Genomic DNA, 18,101 nt, shown 5'->3' with positions numbered 1-18,101 from the left:
TGCTGGGGCTGAAGTGGAAAGCTGGTCAGGCTAAACTGCTGGTCAGGGGGGAGATGGAAGTGATAACAAATTATACTCAAACCAGGCTAGAAAATGTGGATAGGGAAAGCACTGAGAAAAACTGGATGAAAACAAGGAAAAAGAAAAGGATAGATTCTTTAGAACCAGCAGAAAGAATAGCAAGTGGGAAGGCAGGAATGGGATGTGGGGGGAAATTATGTAACAGTAAAATCCCCACCTAAAGAGAAAGATGGGGTATGTCAACCACCTGATGATTGTTGAATGGTTCAAAAAAAGTGTTGGCAATATAATAAGAGCTGGGAAACTACCTGGTGGAGTCTTGTTAGCGGAATGCAAAAACAAAGAACAAGTAGGGAAGCTCCTTAAGACAGAGGTGCTAAGAAAGCTAAATATGAACTGTTAGCTGCCTGGATTCCTAACTGAAACAAACAGGGTAGATGCTACAGGTGTCAAAGATTTGGTCAAATAGCAAATAATTGCAAAGGGAAATTAATGTGCAGCAAATCTGGAGGAGACCATTCATATAATAATTATGAGGAAGGGACAGAACAAAAATGTTGTAACCATGAAGGAAAACACAGCTCAGCATATGGAGAATGTGCCAAGGCAAAGCAAGCTAAAGGAATATAAAAACAAAATCATCAACATCTCATATGCAGGAGCGTTAGGAGACAGCTGAAGGGGAAAAATAATACCCAGTTGGGGGCAGTGATTAGCAAGCAACAAAATACTGAGAAGAAAGTAATGAGTGTCATTGGGGTAAAATGAGATGATATACTACTTATAGAAAAAGAAATTATATCTGTGACTGAAGTCATACATTGTACTTCTTTCAGACAGGAAAGAAAATAGAAAATGAGACTTGTAGTTAAAGCTGCTGAAAAGTACCTATGAACTAGCAATCTATCAGAGGAACATATCCATACTTTCCTAACCGAAGGAAGTATTGAAGGTTACAAGAAGGGGGGTGACTTTTTATCTGGAATGCACATAGCCTTATTGCACATGGGCAGGAATTAAAGAAATGTTACTGATATGAAAACAAAGCCTGATATACTATGCATAAAAGAGATTCAGCTAATAAAAAAAACTAAAATCACACATATAAACATCCTAGAGAAATAGGAAAGGATGGGAGTGTCTGCACCTTTTGTTAAGGAGAATCTAAACTGCCTTAATTTAGAGTTAAAAAGTTAAATATCAAGTATTCTGCTCTTGAGATACTGATACAAAACAGCTCTGCATCTCTCAAACTATATAATGTTTATAACCCTTGCAGAAAACTAGAGACTATATAGAACTGAAAGAATTAACTGCGAATGTTACATGCCCATACATTATCTGCAGTGATCTGAACAATCACAATAGACTGTGGGAAAGCTGGAAAAATTATAAGAATGGAAAATGTCCTAGAGCAATTTTTTGAAGATGATAATAATATAGTAATATTACGTGATGGAAGACCTACCAGGTTCACTGCAGCAGACTGAAGCCTTTCTTGCCGAGACCGAGGAATAGCTTCTAGTAACATAGCAAGCAAATGCATCTAGGAAATTTACAGAGAGGAGGGAATGGGTAGTGACCAGTTTCTGACATTCATTATATATCAAGGAAGAGGAAATACAAAGATGAGACTTATACCCCCCACTTGGAACCTGAAAAAAATCAAATTGGAAACTTTTTAACATGAGGAACATGTGGACAAGCAGTATATAAGTGGGGATACTGAGGAATTCTGTAGTAATATTACTAAGGAAATTATAAAGACAGACAGCCTAGATATACCTAGGATACCAACCTTTATAAAAGATAGAAAATCATACTGTGGTGGAACAAGGAATGTGACCAGTTCATTAAGGAAAGGAACAAGGCATATAAGAAGCAAGAACTACACTAAATGGTGAGGACTTAATGACGTATTAAAAAAAAGTAAGGCACTTGCACATAGAGCTATAAAAAGGGCAAAAAGAGAAAGCTGGAGGAGATACTGTGGGGAAATACATAAAGATATCAATACATCAAAAGTACACAAACAATTTCAGAAAATGAATGGAATAAGAATAAGAGCAAATAAGAGCATCTTGAAAATGTCACCAAAAGAATCAACGATGCACTTCAGAGTAATTGAGAATGGGGAAACAGGTGGGGTTTCAAGTTCTTCATTGACAAAACCAAAGATATGATCTTCACAACTTGAAAGATTCAAAAAGAGATAACATTACATTATCTATATGACCAGCAGATAAGTATAATGAAAACATTTCTTAAGTGTGATATTTGATAGAGACCATATTGCAAATATTATAGGTAAGTCCAAAGGGGAGAATCAACCTACTTAAAAGTATCTCTGGAACTTCCAGGGGAGCAGATAAAAAAAAAAAACAGTGATAATGCTATACAGAGTGCTAAACAGACCTAATATTGAGTATGGCTGCCAGGCCTTCAGATCAGCATGAAAAACAAATCTGAGAAAACTAGACAGTATCCAAGAGCAGGCATGCGTATAGGATGTGGTGCCTTCATTACTACAGTTCTGTGTGCAATGCAGGTAACAGCCAGAGAAATGCCTAGCGCTCTTAGAATGAAGCTCCTAGACTTAAGCTTTTGGTGCAAAGTATTAGATGATAGTGAAGATAACTCTGCACTAATACACTGTTGCGGATTAACTGGAGACTGGGTAGGACAAAAACTCAAAATTCCTCGTGTAAGTAGTGTAAAGAAGTGGGTAAAGGACGTCAGTGAAAAAGAGAGGCATAAGAAAGGCCAAAAACTATAGCGATGGGAAAATACCTATCACTGGAAATCCAACCCCCCCACCCCCGAGATAGAAATGGAATTATATAATGAACAAAGGAGAAGAGTGATAAATGTACAAGATTTAGCAAATCAATGTATCTGTGATAAGTGGAGACACTATTGTCAAATGAATACTGACAGCTCCAAAGAAGGAATGGGTAGAGCAGGAACAGCTTTCTGTGTGCCTGTCTTCGGAGTCAAGAAAGAGGTAAGGCTAGCTAATTTCATTCCTGTCTTTATGGCTGAGCTAACAGTGAATGGCAGTCATAGATTCGAGAAGTGAGTCTGCTGCACCACAAACTCAAGAAGTAGTAGTAGTCAGGGGCTGCAAGGAGCATATCTGCATCCACTCTTGGGGGAGGTGGGGGATTAGAAGAAATAAGATGTGTTCCAGAGAGACAGGAAGGACTCTGAGGGAGTAGACCTTGGCTGCTAGCTACAAGGTCCCTGAACAGAAACCCAGAGTAGAGGTTCCCCTACCAGCCACCAAGGAAGGTGGGGTGAAACCCCCTGAGGTAAGGGATGTAATGACCATGGAGCCCAGAGAGAGGCAGACCTGCTCTATGGTCATTGGATTAATGATGGGTGGGACTCTGTTACCCTGGAGCGGGGTGACTAAAGCATGACCTGGCCAGAGGACCAAGTTGTGAAAAGAGAGAGGGTGCCATATGGGAAGACAGCCACTACACCACTTCTGGCCACAGGGAGGTGCTCCTGCAGTGAGTGAACTCCTTTACAGAGGGAAACATAAGACCTGATCAGCCCCCAGTGAAGTTATTGAAAAGACTCCCATTGACTTCAACAGGCTTTGGTTCAAGCGCATATTGCATAAGGGATTTTGCCCTTACTGTTTGTCCTTTTGGAGTACCACACTCACTTTTTCTGCAGCATGCAAAAAAGATGAGCATGGTGTGGATATCACATTACACATGCACAGACACAAATGCCCTCCTTGTGACAGGAGAATGAGACTTTTATTTTGCTAAAATTAATTTTGTTAATATATATGTTTTGCAGAAGATTAGGTGTAATTTCCTCCCATTGTGTCAACAATGTGCCATGCACCAGACCAAAAATTTCAGCCCACTGTGTTTTATTGCAAGACTGCAGTTTTTCAGACAGTAGCAATGAAGAAGCTATAGGTGTAGATTTACATAGAATAATGTTCAAAGCAAATTCATACAGTATCACTTCTCTCTGAGGATAACAATGCGGATATGACCTTTGAAAGCTCCGTACAACAAAAATGGGACTCCAAAGCCTAATAAATGTATCCAAAGTTTTACACTTAGTTAATTGTTCTATTTTCATAATGAACCTAGTATTCCTGAGATACACTGTGAGAGGTCTTCCAACTTCTAACTATCATATGTTTACCTACTAATAGGGCATGGCTACACTTGCAGATGTAGAGCGGTTTGAGTTAAACCAGCCTTCGCAGAGTGCAATAGGGAAAGCGCTGCAATCTGTCCACATTGACAGCTGTAAGCACACTGGTGTGGCCACATTGTCAGCTCTTGCAACCAGGGATTTGGAGCAATCAAATTTTTGAATTGCACCACTCCAGCTCCGCTCCAGCTGGTCCGCACTCCAGCTCTGGTCTCTGCTCCAAAGCCCTGCTTGGAATGGCCACAGAGAGCAGTGCATTGTGGTAGCTATCCCAGCATGCAAGTGGCTGCAATGTGCTTTTCAAATGGGAGGTGGGGTGGGGTGGGGTGGAGTGTGACAGGGAGTGTGTTGTGTGTATGTGGGGGGAGAGAGAGTGGGTTTTTTGGGGGCTGAGAGCATGTCAGCAAGCTGTCTTGTAAGTTCAGACAGCAGCAGAACCCCACCTTCTCTCCGCCTCTCTGTCTCACACACACAGCAATCCACAGTAATGGTTGCTTTGTCTCGGAGTAGATATGCATGCCAGCTGCCAGAAACGGAGCTTTCAAAGGGCATATCCGCTTTCCTGCAGCGATTACAAAACAATGGCAAGAGTTGCCACTTGACTTAAGGGGATTATGGAACGTTTCCGGAGGCTGATCAGAGCGCAGTAATGCAACACCTTGTTCACACTGATGCCTGGGCATTTCAGCCAATGCGCACTAAGCATTAATCTTCTCACCAAGGTGAAGTACCAGGAGCACTCTAGCCCTGGAGTCAGAGCGCTCTACGTGCCTTGCCAGTGTGGACAGGTAGTGAGCTAGGGCGCCCAGGGCTGCTTTAGGGCGCTCTAACTTGCAAGTGTAGCCAAGTCCATAGAAGCTGCAGAGCAAGAGTTCTTGGGGTGGTCTCTTGCCTAGCAAGTAATTAGCACCCAGCAATTTAATGTCACATTCTATTGGTTAATCAGTCCACTTGACTGTTTTCCCCAGTATTCTCCTATTGCTGGAAAAACCCATACGCTGCTATTATATAAGCTTCTGGTAGTACTTTACAACCAAATTTGTCATCTTGTATCTGATAGATTCCGACAAAGTATGATAGCAAATTGGAAATAGAATTGCTAGTGAGTTTTGGATTAATGTTTTCACATTGTCATTATTCAGTGATACACCTTTTAATATTTTTTATGCTTTTGATCTGAGAAAAACTAAGGATGCTTTTGACTAATTAATTACCTAGTTATATGAGACAACAGATGACAATCTGTGTAAGTTGAGATGAACAATTATGACACTATTTTTTTTCAGCAAGTGTGCTTTGGCCTTCTCCAAATAATATTACTGATATAGTAATTCTATACCAGATGACGTCTGCAACTATTTTGAAGATGTTTCTTTAGCTGCTTGAAATTCTGTTAATAAGTGGTTGCTAGACCAGTATTTATGATCTGTTTATTTTAAAGAAATTACTTATTTTTGTTGTGGATTCATATAGGGCTAGATTGTGTCTTTAGGCACAGTGCATACCAGCTGCAAATTACATCCTCCCCAACCTGCTCAGCTGTCTTAGATAGTGTATTTGTTTTCTTGATGACTTATTCCTGTGCACTTGGATCCAAGGTCCAGGTAGCCTATGCAGGACTATGAGGGGGGATGCTAAGTACCCTTTATTTCTGTGGATGGGTGTGTCACCCAGGCAACAGTCTAGCCCTCACTATTCAGAACTTTTCACTCACCCTAGTTGATTTCACTTTGTGAACCCCAAGATTTTTAAATTTTTATTTTAATATTTTAAATGTGTGAATTTTCCCACTGGGTTTATCAATGTTAGAGACCTTACGCAAAATTCACTTTTTTCATTTAGCCTTCCACTGATGACCTCTACCCTAGCTTTCATTACAAGGCAGTGCTCCAAATGTTAATAACAAATGAAATATATGAAAGAACAAAACAAAAGAAACCAAAAATATCTAACAAGATATGAACATAACAGTCAGTATAACTCATGACCCCTAACTGTGTCAACCCTCATTCTTCCATATTCCCTGCTTGCTGTCCTCTGTTTATTGACATCCCTTGCTGTATTTTGTCTAATTTAGATTTTAATCTCCCCCAGGTAACAGACTTGTCAATTTTATTTTTCTAAATGCCATGCACACCTGGGATGATCTTTAAGTAATAAAATAATTACACTAAGTAAAGCTAGAAATAATTCTGTATATACATCTATCAGTGCACCATAACTCTGAGTTGTAACCTACCCCTACTATTTCATTCTTGGTCTTCTCATCAGATTCAGTCATTGTAGTTAATTGTGTGATTGTTTTATGATGTGACCAGATATTCAGTAAGGATAAGTTTGAAACTAACAAACGTATTCCGATTGGTGACCTAGTTAAGATGTGAACATTGATATTAAGAAGAAAAATCCTGGTGTATAAATTAACTCTCACTATCATTGAGCCCTGTATCCCAGTGTAGAATTTTTTTTTCAAATTTTGTGATTAGTAATTGTCAATGTTTCCTAAGCAATGCAGTTCTTGTTATAGGTAGCCTGCTAAGAAGAGACTCAGTGAAGTTGACAAATAAATGCAACTTGAATAGCCATGATCAAGTGATTTCAAATGAGTGATATCCACCGTTCTGTCTCCTTCTGCTGCATCATGCGTGTATTTTACTGAAAGTTTTGAATAGGTGACATTATGCTGATTTTCTGACTCAGTCACATTCATCCTCGAGCACAATTTCACAAAAGTTGCTTCATTCATATCAATAATGGATTATTTTAAAAATCAACACAAATTGTGTACATGTCATCAGTGATTTTTTTTTTGTTTTTAGACATGGTGTTGCTAACACAACAATCAGTAATTTTCCTGTTTTAGCCTCCTGTTTTAGACAGCTAAAGAGGAAAATAAGATTAGAGACATTTAACTAAATTCATCAAAGTTTACATCTCTCATAATGTTTTCAAGATGTCATCTCCAAGTAAATTTTTGATCTTTCAAAGTTCAGATGTAGTTGCCTATGCCAATTCCTTATTTCAGTTTTGCATTAGAAACTGAGCAAAGCTTAGGGAGCCAAATTCCAACTCCTCCTTTAGTCTGCAGCCACTGTGCAAACAGAATACAATAACCAGGGTCCTGTGTACATTCTGCAACTCCTATTGGCAAAGAATTCACTGTGGAAAGTCCCCTTTGCCATAGAATTGTGCTGCAGAATCTCAGATTTCATTTTTAAAAGTATTTTCTAGTCTGTAGGGTTGTAGAGAGATGCTTGGTTCAAGTTTTCAAGGTTGAAATAGTGCATCTGCAGAGCCTGAAACAATAACTTGAACACGTGTGAACTGTCCCGTTCATCTCAGTCAGGGTCCTGTGGATTCTGTAATTCTGCAACCCTGTCATTTGGCATTTTTCCAAGGTGTCACTGCAGTCATGCTTTGAAGTATTTGTTTTCTTCTTTCTCTTCCCTGCTGGAATCTGCCTACATCTGCTTTTTGCTCTCCAGCTTTCCTTACACGAGAAAGTTAATTGGATTACAGTGCATGCTTAAAAGAATGCCAGACATGTTATGGAAATGCAGCTAGGGCTTCTAAACCATGTTAACTGTCTTGTAGTGACACCTGGGGGCGGGGAGAGTTAAAACAAATATAATGTTTCTTTAGAGATCTAATCAGAGATTACAAACTCTGAAATGCCTTAATCATAAACATATGGTTAACGCATAATATGACTATAGGACAGAGTTAAGGTTATTTATGTATGCATTTTCATACTTACTATATTTGTATTTCTTTTTAAATTGAACCTGGAAAACTTAATTTTCAGGGTTTATAATGCTTTTGGTGGGGGTGATTATAACATTCCTGTAATGCATTGTACCCTAAACGAGTTACAGGTACTCTCAATCTTAACTCCATTTTGACATAGTTTTTCTCTGGGATATATGTATCTATGTATTGTATGTAAAGTGTATTGGTTTTTCATTTATAGTTTAAGTTGGATTTCTGTTTTTTGACATACATGCACCATACACATGCCTTAATCAGCCATAATATGAATATACATTGAAAAGGCCATCTTTTTAGTATTTTAGATATCATTGTAGGTACAGGTTGGCTAAATAAGTGTAATAGAAGTGCATAGCTTCATACTTGAATTACCCAAAGCAGAGAGGCTCAGAAAATAGAAACCTGCCTTGGATGGAAATAAATTGATATCTTGGCCATCAAAATGAGGGTTTGTTTTACTGATGCCCTTTGCACCTTTTTATTCTTCTTTATGTGGGAATGGACAGAATAATCTTCCTATGTCACACAAGCAAGCCCTTTCCCACATAGTACTTCAACCGTATACCAGATGTTACAACAGGGGTGGGCAAACTAAGGCCCGAGGGCTGCATCTGGCCCTCCAGATGTTTAAATCCGGCCCTCGAGTTCCCACCAGGGAGCAGGGTCGGGGGCTTGCCCCGCTCTGTGTGGCTCCTGGAAGCAGCAACATGTCCCCCCTCCAGTTCCTAGGCGTAAGGGCAGCAAGGGGGCTCTGCACGCTTCCCCCACCACAAGTGCAGCCCCTGCAGCTCCCATTGGCCAGGAACCAGAGCTGCCTGGCTGCGCCTCCGTGTAGGAGCTGGAGGGGAGACATAGAGCTGCTCTGGGTGCTGCTTGAGATAAGTGCTGCCCGGAGTCTGCACCCCTGACCCCCTCCCCATGCCCCAGCCCTGATTCCCCTCCCATCCTCCAAACCCATCGGTCCCAGCCCAGAGTACCCTCCTGCACCGGCAACCCCTCATCCCCAGTCCCACCCCAGAGCCTGCACCCTCAGCAGGAGACACCCCCCCTCCCCCACCCCACCCCGGACTCCAGCCCCCAATTTCGTGAGCATTCATGGCCCACCATACAATTTCCATACCTAGATGTGTCCCTCAGGCCAAAAAGTTTGCCCACCCCTGTGTTACAACATATGAGTGGTAGAGCTTGATTCATCTCTGTACGTGTCCATTGTATATACAGCATTATGCTTAGACATCTTTTCAGTCATTCCAAAAATTGGACTAATTTGTTTTCACTTACTTCGCCCACACTGAGCATTTGTTGCCAGTTGAAATCATTTCAGCAAGATGCAGAGTGGTTTTAACGATTTTACTTTCAACAGCTGGAAGACTAATTCCATTTCTGATTATTCCAGCATTTCAAAGCTCAGCAGAAATCTCAAAGCCTATCAATTAAAGTACTTCCCAATCAGGGATATTGTCGAGATTACCCATCCTGGACTCACTTCATTTCCCCTATTGATGATTTTGCTAGAAACTCTGCTCTTAATTCTCACACCCCAAGCTATTGATTTAACAATACTAGTAGAAAATAGAGTACAGATGCCTTTTTATGCAGTAATAATCACAACTTCACCTCTATATTGTGGTTACTTTATTGTCCCCTACTTTTAAAAAGGAAAAATCCTTTGAACACCAATAACCCTAGACATACAAATGGGAGAAAACGCCCACAATGGAGAAAATACTGCAGTTGGACTAGGTGGGCTCTATGGAGGTAAAGGTGAGAGAGTCAGAGAGGTGAAATCTAACCCCCTAAACTGAAGCTAGGGATGGGTTTCAATAAGGACACTTCTAGGGTGGGCAAGCAGGGCAGTCACCCCGAATGCCAACATTCAGGGGGCTCCATACTACTCAGCTGGGGGTTTGGTTTGGTTTTTCTCAGCAGGCTATTTTGGTTCATTTGTTTTTTGCTGAGCTGCTTGTTTTGGGGATGGCACCAAAATCCATTTTCTATCCTGGCAGGCAAAACCCCTAGGGCCATTCCTGGGCATCGGTCCAGTTTTTTAGTGTATTCACAGCACTTGTGCAGTGTGTTGCATTCCCCAGAACATGGAGCTTGTGGCCACTCCCTTGGCTGGCTTCCATCAGCACCTTCCTTACCATTCTGTGCAAGGTCAATATGAAGACCCATCCTGCATTATAGAGGCGCTCCCTTTATGACTTCCACTCCCCACACATGTGCAAAGCCCAAGTCCTGAGCTTAAATGGCACTGAGGCCTGGCCCGCTACACTATAAGTAAATGTCCCTAGTAAGAATAGATGCCTCTTAGATAATTCCATATGTTTGGTAACATAAAGATAACCCCACAGTAGCATGTGTAAAAGTTTGGGGACAAATTCTATCCCAAAATGCACATGCACAGATTCTGTTTTCATCTATGGAAATGGTGCGCTTAATGCAAGGACATAATTTTTCACTTTTATTTGGACAAAGATAACTCCCTCTCCTCTGGTCCCTCCCCACACTTTATCCTTAGTCTCATTCACAAACAAGGAATTGACATTTTGCTCCTCACAGGGCAAATCTGACAGCAGCAGCAAGAAACTGCAATAATTGCATTATTAGTGAGTAAGTTAGAATGTAAGTCATGAATGTAATGATCAAACATACTCAAGAGCAAGTTAACTTAAATAGATTAAAATATTATCCAATAAAGTTCACAAAACAAACATATTAAAGGTTAATGCTAGGAAAAGCCATACTGTAATCATCTTTGGTATAAGATACCTGAAAAAATAATAACAAAAGAAAGATAAATCAAGATGATATATAGCAAAGACAGTTAAACTAGGATACCCAAAAATCTTTGCAAAAAAAACCTTTAAAATCCATTGGGCAAATATATTTGTATTAACATCTAATATTACCTCCTTCTGGAAAAATTACATGAAGCAAATTATGAGCCTTTACTGAAAAGATTTTTAAAATGTTTAATGGCAGAAATGACCATTTTGGTTCTTCTTTCAAATCCTTCCAATAGAAATCCCCATAAAGATATTAGAATATTGAAATTTTCTATTTTACAATATATTTAGTGTAATAAGATCATCAAGGTTAATTAAAGAAAATGATATAGTGCTGGTGGCATGTAATGTAATGGGCCTTAATAAGATTGTAAGATGGAGGCAGTCATGAACACCAGATGAAGGTTATAAAAGTTCCTTCACTGGAGGTTTTCAAAAGGAGGCTGGATAGCCATCTGTCTTGGATGGTTTAGACTCAACAAATCCTGCATCTTGAAAGGGGATTAGACTAAATGACCCTTGTGGTCCCTTCTAATCCTATGATTCTATGACTCTAAACTGAAGCTGGAAGATTTCAGTAACCTTTTACAATATATAATGTTCTTATTAAAATACCTGAAACTTGCTGAAAAGGGTCCCCATCCATTTTAAAATTCTGGGACTAGACAAGGATTCTTCTCTAACAGCAATTCCCCCCAGGAGATACTCATCCCATGTTTAACAAATGAGAAAAAATACCCTGTAAAACCATCAACTTGTAAAGAGGAGGGGAAGTAATTAGAGGGGAGAAAATAATGGACACAGAGATATTATAAAGAGTTTTCAATACAGATATGATACTAGTATCTAACTGTACACAATTAAAACATTTTATTTCAAATTCTTGACAGAGGCAGGCTTTAAGAGACCACTCACCAAGATTAAAAAGATTATAGCCTCCAAGGGCATAATTTTAAAACTATATGATGAATTTTTATTAAACTTGCTGCAGGGCTAATTAAGAAAATAAAAGAATTAAAGTTAGGTTTTTTTGGTTAAGAAAATAATATATTCGCTTTATTATTCATCGCTAGTAAAGAAAAGTTCCCAATCAGAAAGTAAAAGAAGGTTGTGAGAATAATAAGACGTATAACCTGGCTGTTGCTTGTCATGTGGGAAGGATGTATGGTTCAAAAAACAACTAATAAAATAAAGAGCTGCAGTAACAAGGCAAAGAAAAACTGTCTTAAAAGAAACAAGCACAACCCTTCCCACTGTTCTGCTGGTGAGCAGAAGGGACAAGGAGATAAGAAAGGAAGGCCTTAGAGGAAGGAAATTGGGTTTTTGCTAAAGTCAGCAAGTTAACTGAAGGTACAAAGAGAGCTGTGAATCTGAAGGTTCTTTGTCAGATCCTACCTGGTCATGCTGGAGTTCACCAGGATGAGATGGTTTTCCCTAGCTCTGACCTATTTGTAAGTATAGTGATTGCGTGCTTATGAATACTTTGTTACTGTATTGGGTGTAAGTGACTGCTTATTTTTAAGCTGTTAGGCATGCCTATAGCAATTGCATAAAATACCATTTGGCCTTTGGCCTTAATAAAGGAATTCATGGTTAAATTAGTCGGGTGGTCTCTGATATTAATATTAGTAATTTCAAATATTAATTTATTCCAACACTTGCCATTGAAGACTAATGTAATTATATTAATAAGTGGGGAAAGTTTTAGATAAGAAAATTCCCTGCAGTCTTGATTCAAAGCCCACTGATGCCAATGGTAATCTTTTCTATGTTTTTATTGGTCTTTGGATCTGGCTCCTAGAGCTGTGGTCTCTTATTTGCCATACAGCAGCTCCTCTTTCGTATGTGTAACTATAAAAGAAAATAATCATAAGTGCTATTAAAGTGGTACCTGACAACCTCTCCTTTAAAGGAAATCTACAGAGCTGTGTCATTGCCTTTAGCTATATTTGGTAGAAAAATTCCTAAGCACAGGAATATTAGTCAATTATCTTAAACTTCATCATGGACAGAACAAAAGAGAAATTACCAATGGATCTATTAGTAAAACTTTGGGGGCTTACAAATAAAAAGATCTATCCACTCCATAATAAAAAATTGCTCACACATTTTGATAGCATCAGATCTGCGTTTTGGCAGTGCTTTGAACAAGAAAGGAGCCCCCTGACAGTATACTGCGTCTTAGAAGAGTATGGGATAGTCTCATAATGGAAAAGCTCCTGGATGATATAAGACAGGGGGAGATTAGATTCTTACAGGTTTGGCTATCAATTTCTAGAATATGAAAATAAGATGAAATAAATAGAGGCCTTGGAAATACAGAAGTATATTGACTTCAGTAGGAGTACTCATGCTTAAAGATAAGCATGTGCTTAAAAGCTTTGTTTCATAGGATCTGATCCTGAAAAGATGCTGAGTGCCTTCACTTCTAAGGCTATGGGCCCACAATTTAATGCACTATATGCACTTAAATAGTCCCACTGAACTCAATGCACATGAATAAAATTACTCACATGTTAAATGTTTGTAGGATGGAGACTCAAATGCTTTATCCTTAGAATTCTGTGTGACTACACATTCTTTTTCATATAGTTGTATACATTATTGGGCACTGTGTATTGTGCAGATATCATATGTAAATTGCAGAATTCATTTACTGCATCTTAATTTTGTTTCTGATTAAGAACCACCTAAATAGTAATTGCTGGTAATTAGGAAAGGACAAACAAACATTAGCAATTGCTATTAATTCACTTCATTTCGATTGCTTTCTTCTGTTTACTGTTATAAATAATAGTACATAGACAACATTTATGTTAATGCTATCTCCAAAATACTTTTAAAAAATGGTTTATTTAATCATTCCAGTTCCCCATGTGAGGCAGCCAACAATTACGCCCTATTTTACAGGTTGGAAAGCTAAGGCAGAAACGTTAAACAACCTGTCCAGTGTAATAAATGGAATGTGTGCCAGAGATGGAATTAAAATTCAGGAGTTCCTTGGGTTCAGACAAGTTTTAAATGCTGCACTATACCTTTCACTCTTGGATCCAAATTCTGATCTTACAATGTTAACTCCATTGACTTCATTGGAGTAATTCCATTTGCATCAATAGAATGCAATATGTGCACCAGTTTAACTGAGCTCAAAAGCAAGCCCATGATGTTTAGCAATTATTTGTAAATATTGTAATACAAATTATATGTCACTAATGTGATAATGTGTCTATTTATTATTAATTATTGTTGTTTTGTTGTTTTCTAAAATACCCTTCACCATAATATGTGGGCACTCTGTGGCTGGCTAAAATCATGTCTCTCTATGCAACAAAACAACTTTACAAATTACACTGCTCTACAGCCAAAATGCTTCTGAAATAAATGTAGTCAAACTTTACTAATTCTGGGTCACTGAGCACGAAAATGATGCTTAAAATTGTTGATTGGCTCTAGTTTTTCTGTTTAGCCAAAGTGAGCAGAGATGCCTCGTACTTGTGTGAACAGTGCAGATAACTTCTGCTATGTTTGTGGTGAAGTGACTTTTGCATCACAAAAGCGCAGTATAACCACTATGGTTAAGAAAGCCTATCACCTTTGTTTTGGCTGCAAAATTGGAGATCAGGACAAGAGGTGGGCCCCACACATATGCTGCAACACTTGTGCAACAAATCTTCGCCAGTGGTTGAACAGGAAAAGGAAATCTATGCCTTTTGCAGTCCCAATGATTTGGAGAGAGCCAACAGATCGTACCAGCAATTGTTACTTCTGCATGGTGCCTCCAGTTGGGAAAGGTGTGTCAAAGAAGAAAAAGTGGACTGTGCATTATCCAAACATTCCATCAGCTATACGCCCAGTACCCCACGGAGAAGGACTGCCGGTTCCTGATGCACCAGAATCATTCTCACTTGAGTCAGACGAGGAAGAGGAAGAGGATGAAACTTCTGGTCCTGAACCATCAATGTCACAGGACCCACATTTTCTCCCATCCTCCTCCTCTGAACCACACCTCATAACACAAGGTGAACTGAATGACCTTGTCAGGGATTTGGAACTACCCAAGAGTAAGGCAGAGCTGTTGGGCTCCAGACTACAGCAGTGGAATCTCCTGGCAGGTGATGTTAGGGTTTCCATGTTCCGTGACCGTCAAAAGGATCTTGTCCCATTCTTCTTCATGGAAGGTGATCTTGTAGCCTGCAACAACATCGATGGTGTGATGGCAGCCCTCAACATCGTTCACGATCCAGATAAGTGGAGACTGTTCATTGATTCATCGAAGACGAGTCTTAAAGCTGTTTTACTGCATAATGGCAATGTTTTGCCATCAATTCCAGTTGGTCATGCAGTCCATATGAAGGAAACCTATGACAACATGAAACAACTTTTGAGGTGCATAAACTATGACCAACATCAGTGGCAGCTTTGTGGCGATTTGAAGGTTGTTGCTCTCTTGCTTGCTCTGCAGACTGGATACACAAAGTACTGCTGTTTTCTCTGCGAATGGGATAGTCGTGCAAGAGATTCCCACTACATCAAGAAAGATTGGCCACTCCGACAGTCATTGGAGCTTGGGAGGAAAAGTGTTCAGCATCCACCACTTGTTGAATCAAGGACGATTTTGTTACCACCCTTAGGCCACGTTTACACTTACCGGGACGGTCGACGCGGCGAGTTCGACTGCTCGGAGTTCGAACTATCGCGTCTGATCTAGACGCGATAGTTCGAACCCCGGAAGCGCTAGTTCGAACTCCGGTACTCCACCGCGGCAGGAGGAGTTGCCGGAGTCGACCTTCGAGCCGCGGAGTTCGCTTCCGCGGCGTCTGGACGGGTAAGTAAGTCGAACTAGGGTAGTTCGAATTCAGCTACGTTATTCACGTAGCTGAATTCGCGTACCCTAGTTCGACCCCCGAGCTTAGTGTAGACCAGGGCTTACACATCAAGCTGGGTCTGATGAAGAACTTTGTCAAGGCCATTGACAAAACACAAGCAGCTTTCAAGTACCTCCGTGGAAAATTTCCAAGGTTCAGTGAAGCTAAGATAAAGGAAGGTGTCTTTGTTGGTCCTCAGATTCGTGAACTTCTTCGAGATGATGCATTTGACCATGCACTGCGTGGCAAGGAAAAGACGGCATGGAAAGCCTTCCAGTTAGTGGCAATAAATTTTCTCAGAAACAACAAGGCAGACAACTACAGGTTGTTGGTGGAAAACCTCCTCAAGGCATACAAAAGCCTTGGTTGCAACATGTCACTAAAGATACATTTTTTGCACTCTCATCTAGATTTTTTTCCATCGAACTTCGGAGCAGTGAGCGACGAGCACGGCGAGCGATTTCACCAGGACATTGCAACAACGGAGAAACACTATCAGGGCAAATGGAGCCCATCATTGCTTGCAGACTATTGCTGGACAGTGACAAGAGATACTCCATTTAATGAATACAAGAGACAAGCCAAGAAGCGCCGAGTAGACACTGAATAGGACTAAACTATGTACATAATAGTTTTTTGCCTTTTGTTTCATAATAAATTTTATTTATTTAACCCTTTTGCTGATTTTTAAAGTGTTACATAAACAGGACAGGTGAAATATTATCCTGTAAAGCAACCATAAACACATGGTTTACAATTTATGATTAAAACTCTACTATCTACACAATATACATAGACATAAAATGTAAAAACTTAAACATCTTAGAAACAGTAGCCAATCAGTTGTTTTAATTGTCATATTTGAATTCAGCACATCAAAATACATAATAAATACCACATTTTATCTCTGAAGCAGATGACTTCTCAAAAATTGTAGACCAGTGTTATTAGTAAAATGACATAACTACAAAAAAGGGTTAAAAGAAAAATCATGATTAAATATAGACACGTACAAAAAAAATTTATTCTCCACAGAGTTTCATAGCAAAGATCTGGGTATTTTTGTAGTCAGTAGCTGTATCATCCAGTGCAAGCTAAATCCAAACTCACACAGAGGTACAGTTTTAAAACTCTGTTATTAGGAGAGCTGCAGTAGCTAACAGCTTGTGCACTCTTAATAGTTCTTGTGGCAGATTAACTAGTAGTGGTGCTAAGGTTCTCATATTGCAATACGACAGCGGTCTTAAAAAGAACAAATAACCCCTTTTCAATGCTTTATAAAGGCTATCTTCCTTCCAGGAAAGGCTAACGAAGGAATCCATAGGTGGTGGTTTTGTTTTTTTGTCATAATAAGCAGTGTTACTACACATCTATGGACATTCTTCATTGGTCATCCTCTCCTTACTCTGGTCACAATTAAAAGATTCCTTGCCCATTTGTGTTCAGGGGGCCTGCTTTTCCAAAGCTTTTAACAGCCTGCTATGATCTGGAATCGTTTCATTATAAACAGGCTTTCTGTTCCTTTTGTGATTTTTATGCAACTTTTTCCACCATGAAGAACTAGCTTTTCTTTTCTGGTCTCCCTGAATGGAAGGCAGAATACATGTTTCTTCCTGGTACTGTCTTTTCTCTCTGTTACTGGCAAAGTTCATCCAAACATTCTCCGATACACTTTTTTTTTTTTTTGGTTGTTGTTTTTTTTCCTGTGTGTTTTGCACATTTTAGCACCTTTTTAGTCTTCTCTTTCGTAAACATCTGAATTTGTTCCTGCGCCGCCTTGTTCTTGCAAAAGAGTTCATTCTTTGGACTTTAACTACTTGAAGTTGATTCTACTTTGTTACTGAGTCTTCCAACTACTCTATATCACTTTGGCATCCAGTTTCCTTTCCACAGCATTGCTTTTTGTGCATTCTTCTTTCACATGAGCAAATTCCAGAAATGCTTCTGGTATACATTGAGAGAGAGATTTTTTTTCTCTTCCACCTTGCTTTCAATGGTCCAAAATTACCTTGCAGGACACTGAAGTTCTGATGAGCATTGAGCTATCTCCTTATTGTGTAATTGTGACCAGCTTCCTAACATTTTTAATTTTGTTGCAGTGTTTCAGCAAAAGGGCACCAGAAGTCAGAGTGATAACGAGAAGATGTACTGTGCTTTCAGGAAGCAAGGTGTGGAACCTCTTTTTGCTATTTTAACTGTCTTGATGCTCCTTCATAGGACTATGAGAGTTTTGCTCTGGCTTGATTTTTTTCTTGGATGATTTAATACCTTTTTTTTCCTACCAGGATGGCCTAAATCCCCAATAGTACTTCAGCTTATAAAAATCAATTCAAATAAATAAAAAGTTATTATTTTAACAAAGCAAATCAGCGAGGGGCTTTATAAAAGCTTTTTTGAAACATATGAAAAAGCAAAAATGATTTTGCACTTTTCTATCAGCTTTTGCTATAATGATCAAAACTAAAAAAGGAGG

General features: G+C 39.4%; 1 protein-coding gene across 2 annotated transcripts in view; it reads left to right on the top strand.

Moving 5' to 3' along the window:
• Positions 1-18,101, top strand: part of BANK1 (B cell scaffold protein with ankyrin repeats 1) — a 274,622-nt gene that overhangs the window by 237,017 nt on the left and 19,504 nt on the right. For both annotated transcript variants that reach the window (XM_045017387.1, XM_045017388.1), the window contains exon 12: positions 17,728-17,796. In XM_045017387.1, coding sequence (XP_044873322.1) covers positions 17,728-17,796 — 69 coding nt within the window. The remainder of the gene's footprint in view (positions 1-17,727; positions 17,797-18,101) is intronic.

This window comes from Mauremys mutica, chromosome 5, assembly GCF_020497125.1.
Source record: "Mauremys mutica isolate MM-2020 ecotype Southern chromosome 5, ASM2049712v1, whole genome shotgun sequence".
Classification (NCBI taxonomy): Eukaryota; Metazoa; Chordata; order Testudines; family Geoemydidae; genus Mauremys; species Mauremys mutica.
Note: the sequence above shows the minus strand (reverse complement) of the source record. Positions and strands in the feature narration are given on the sequence as shown.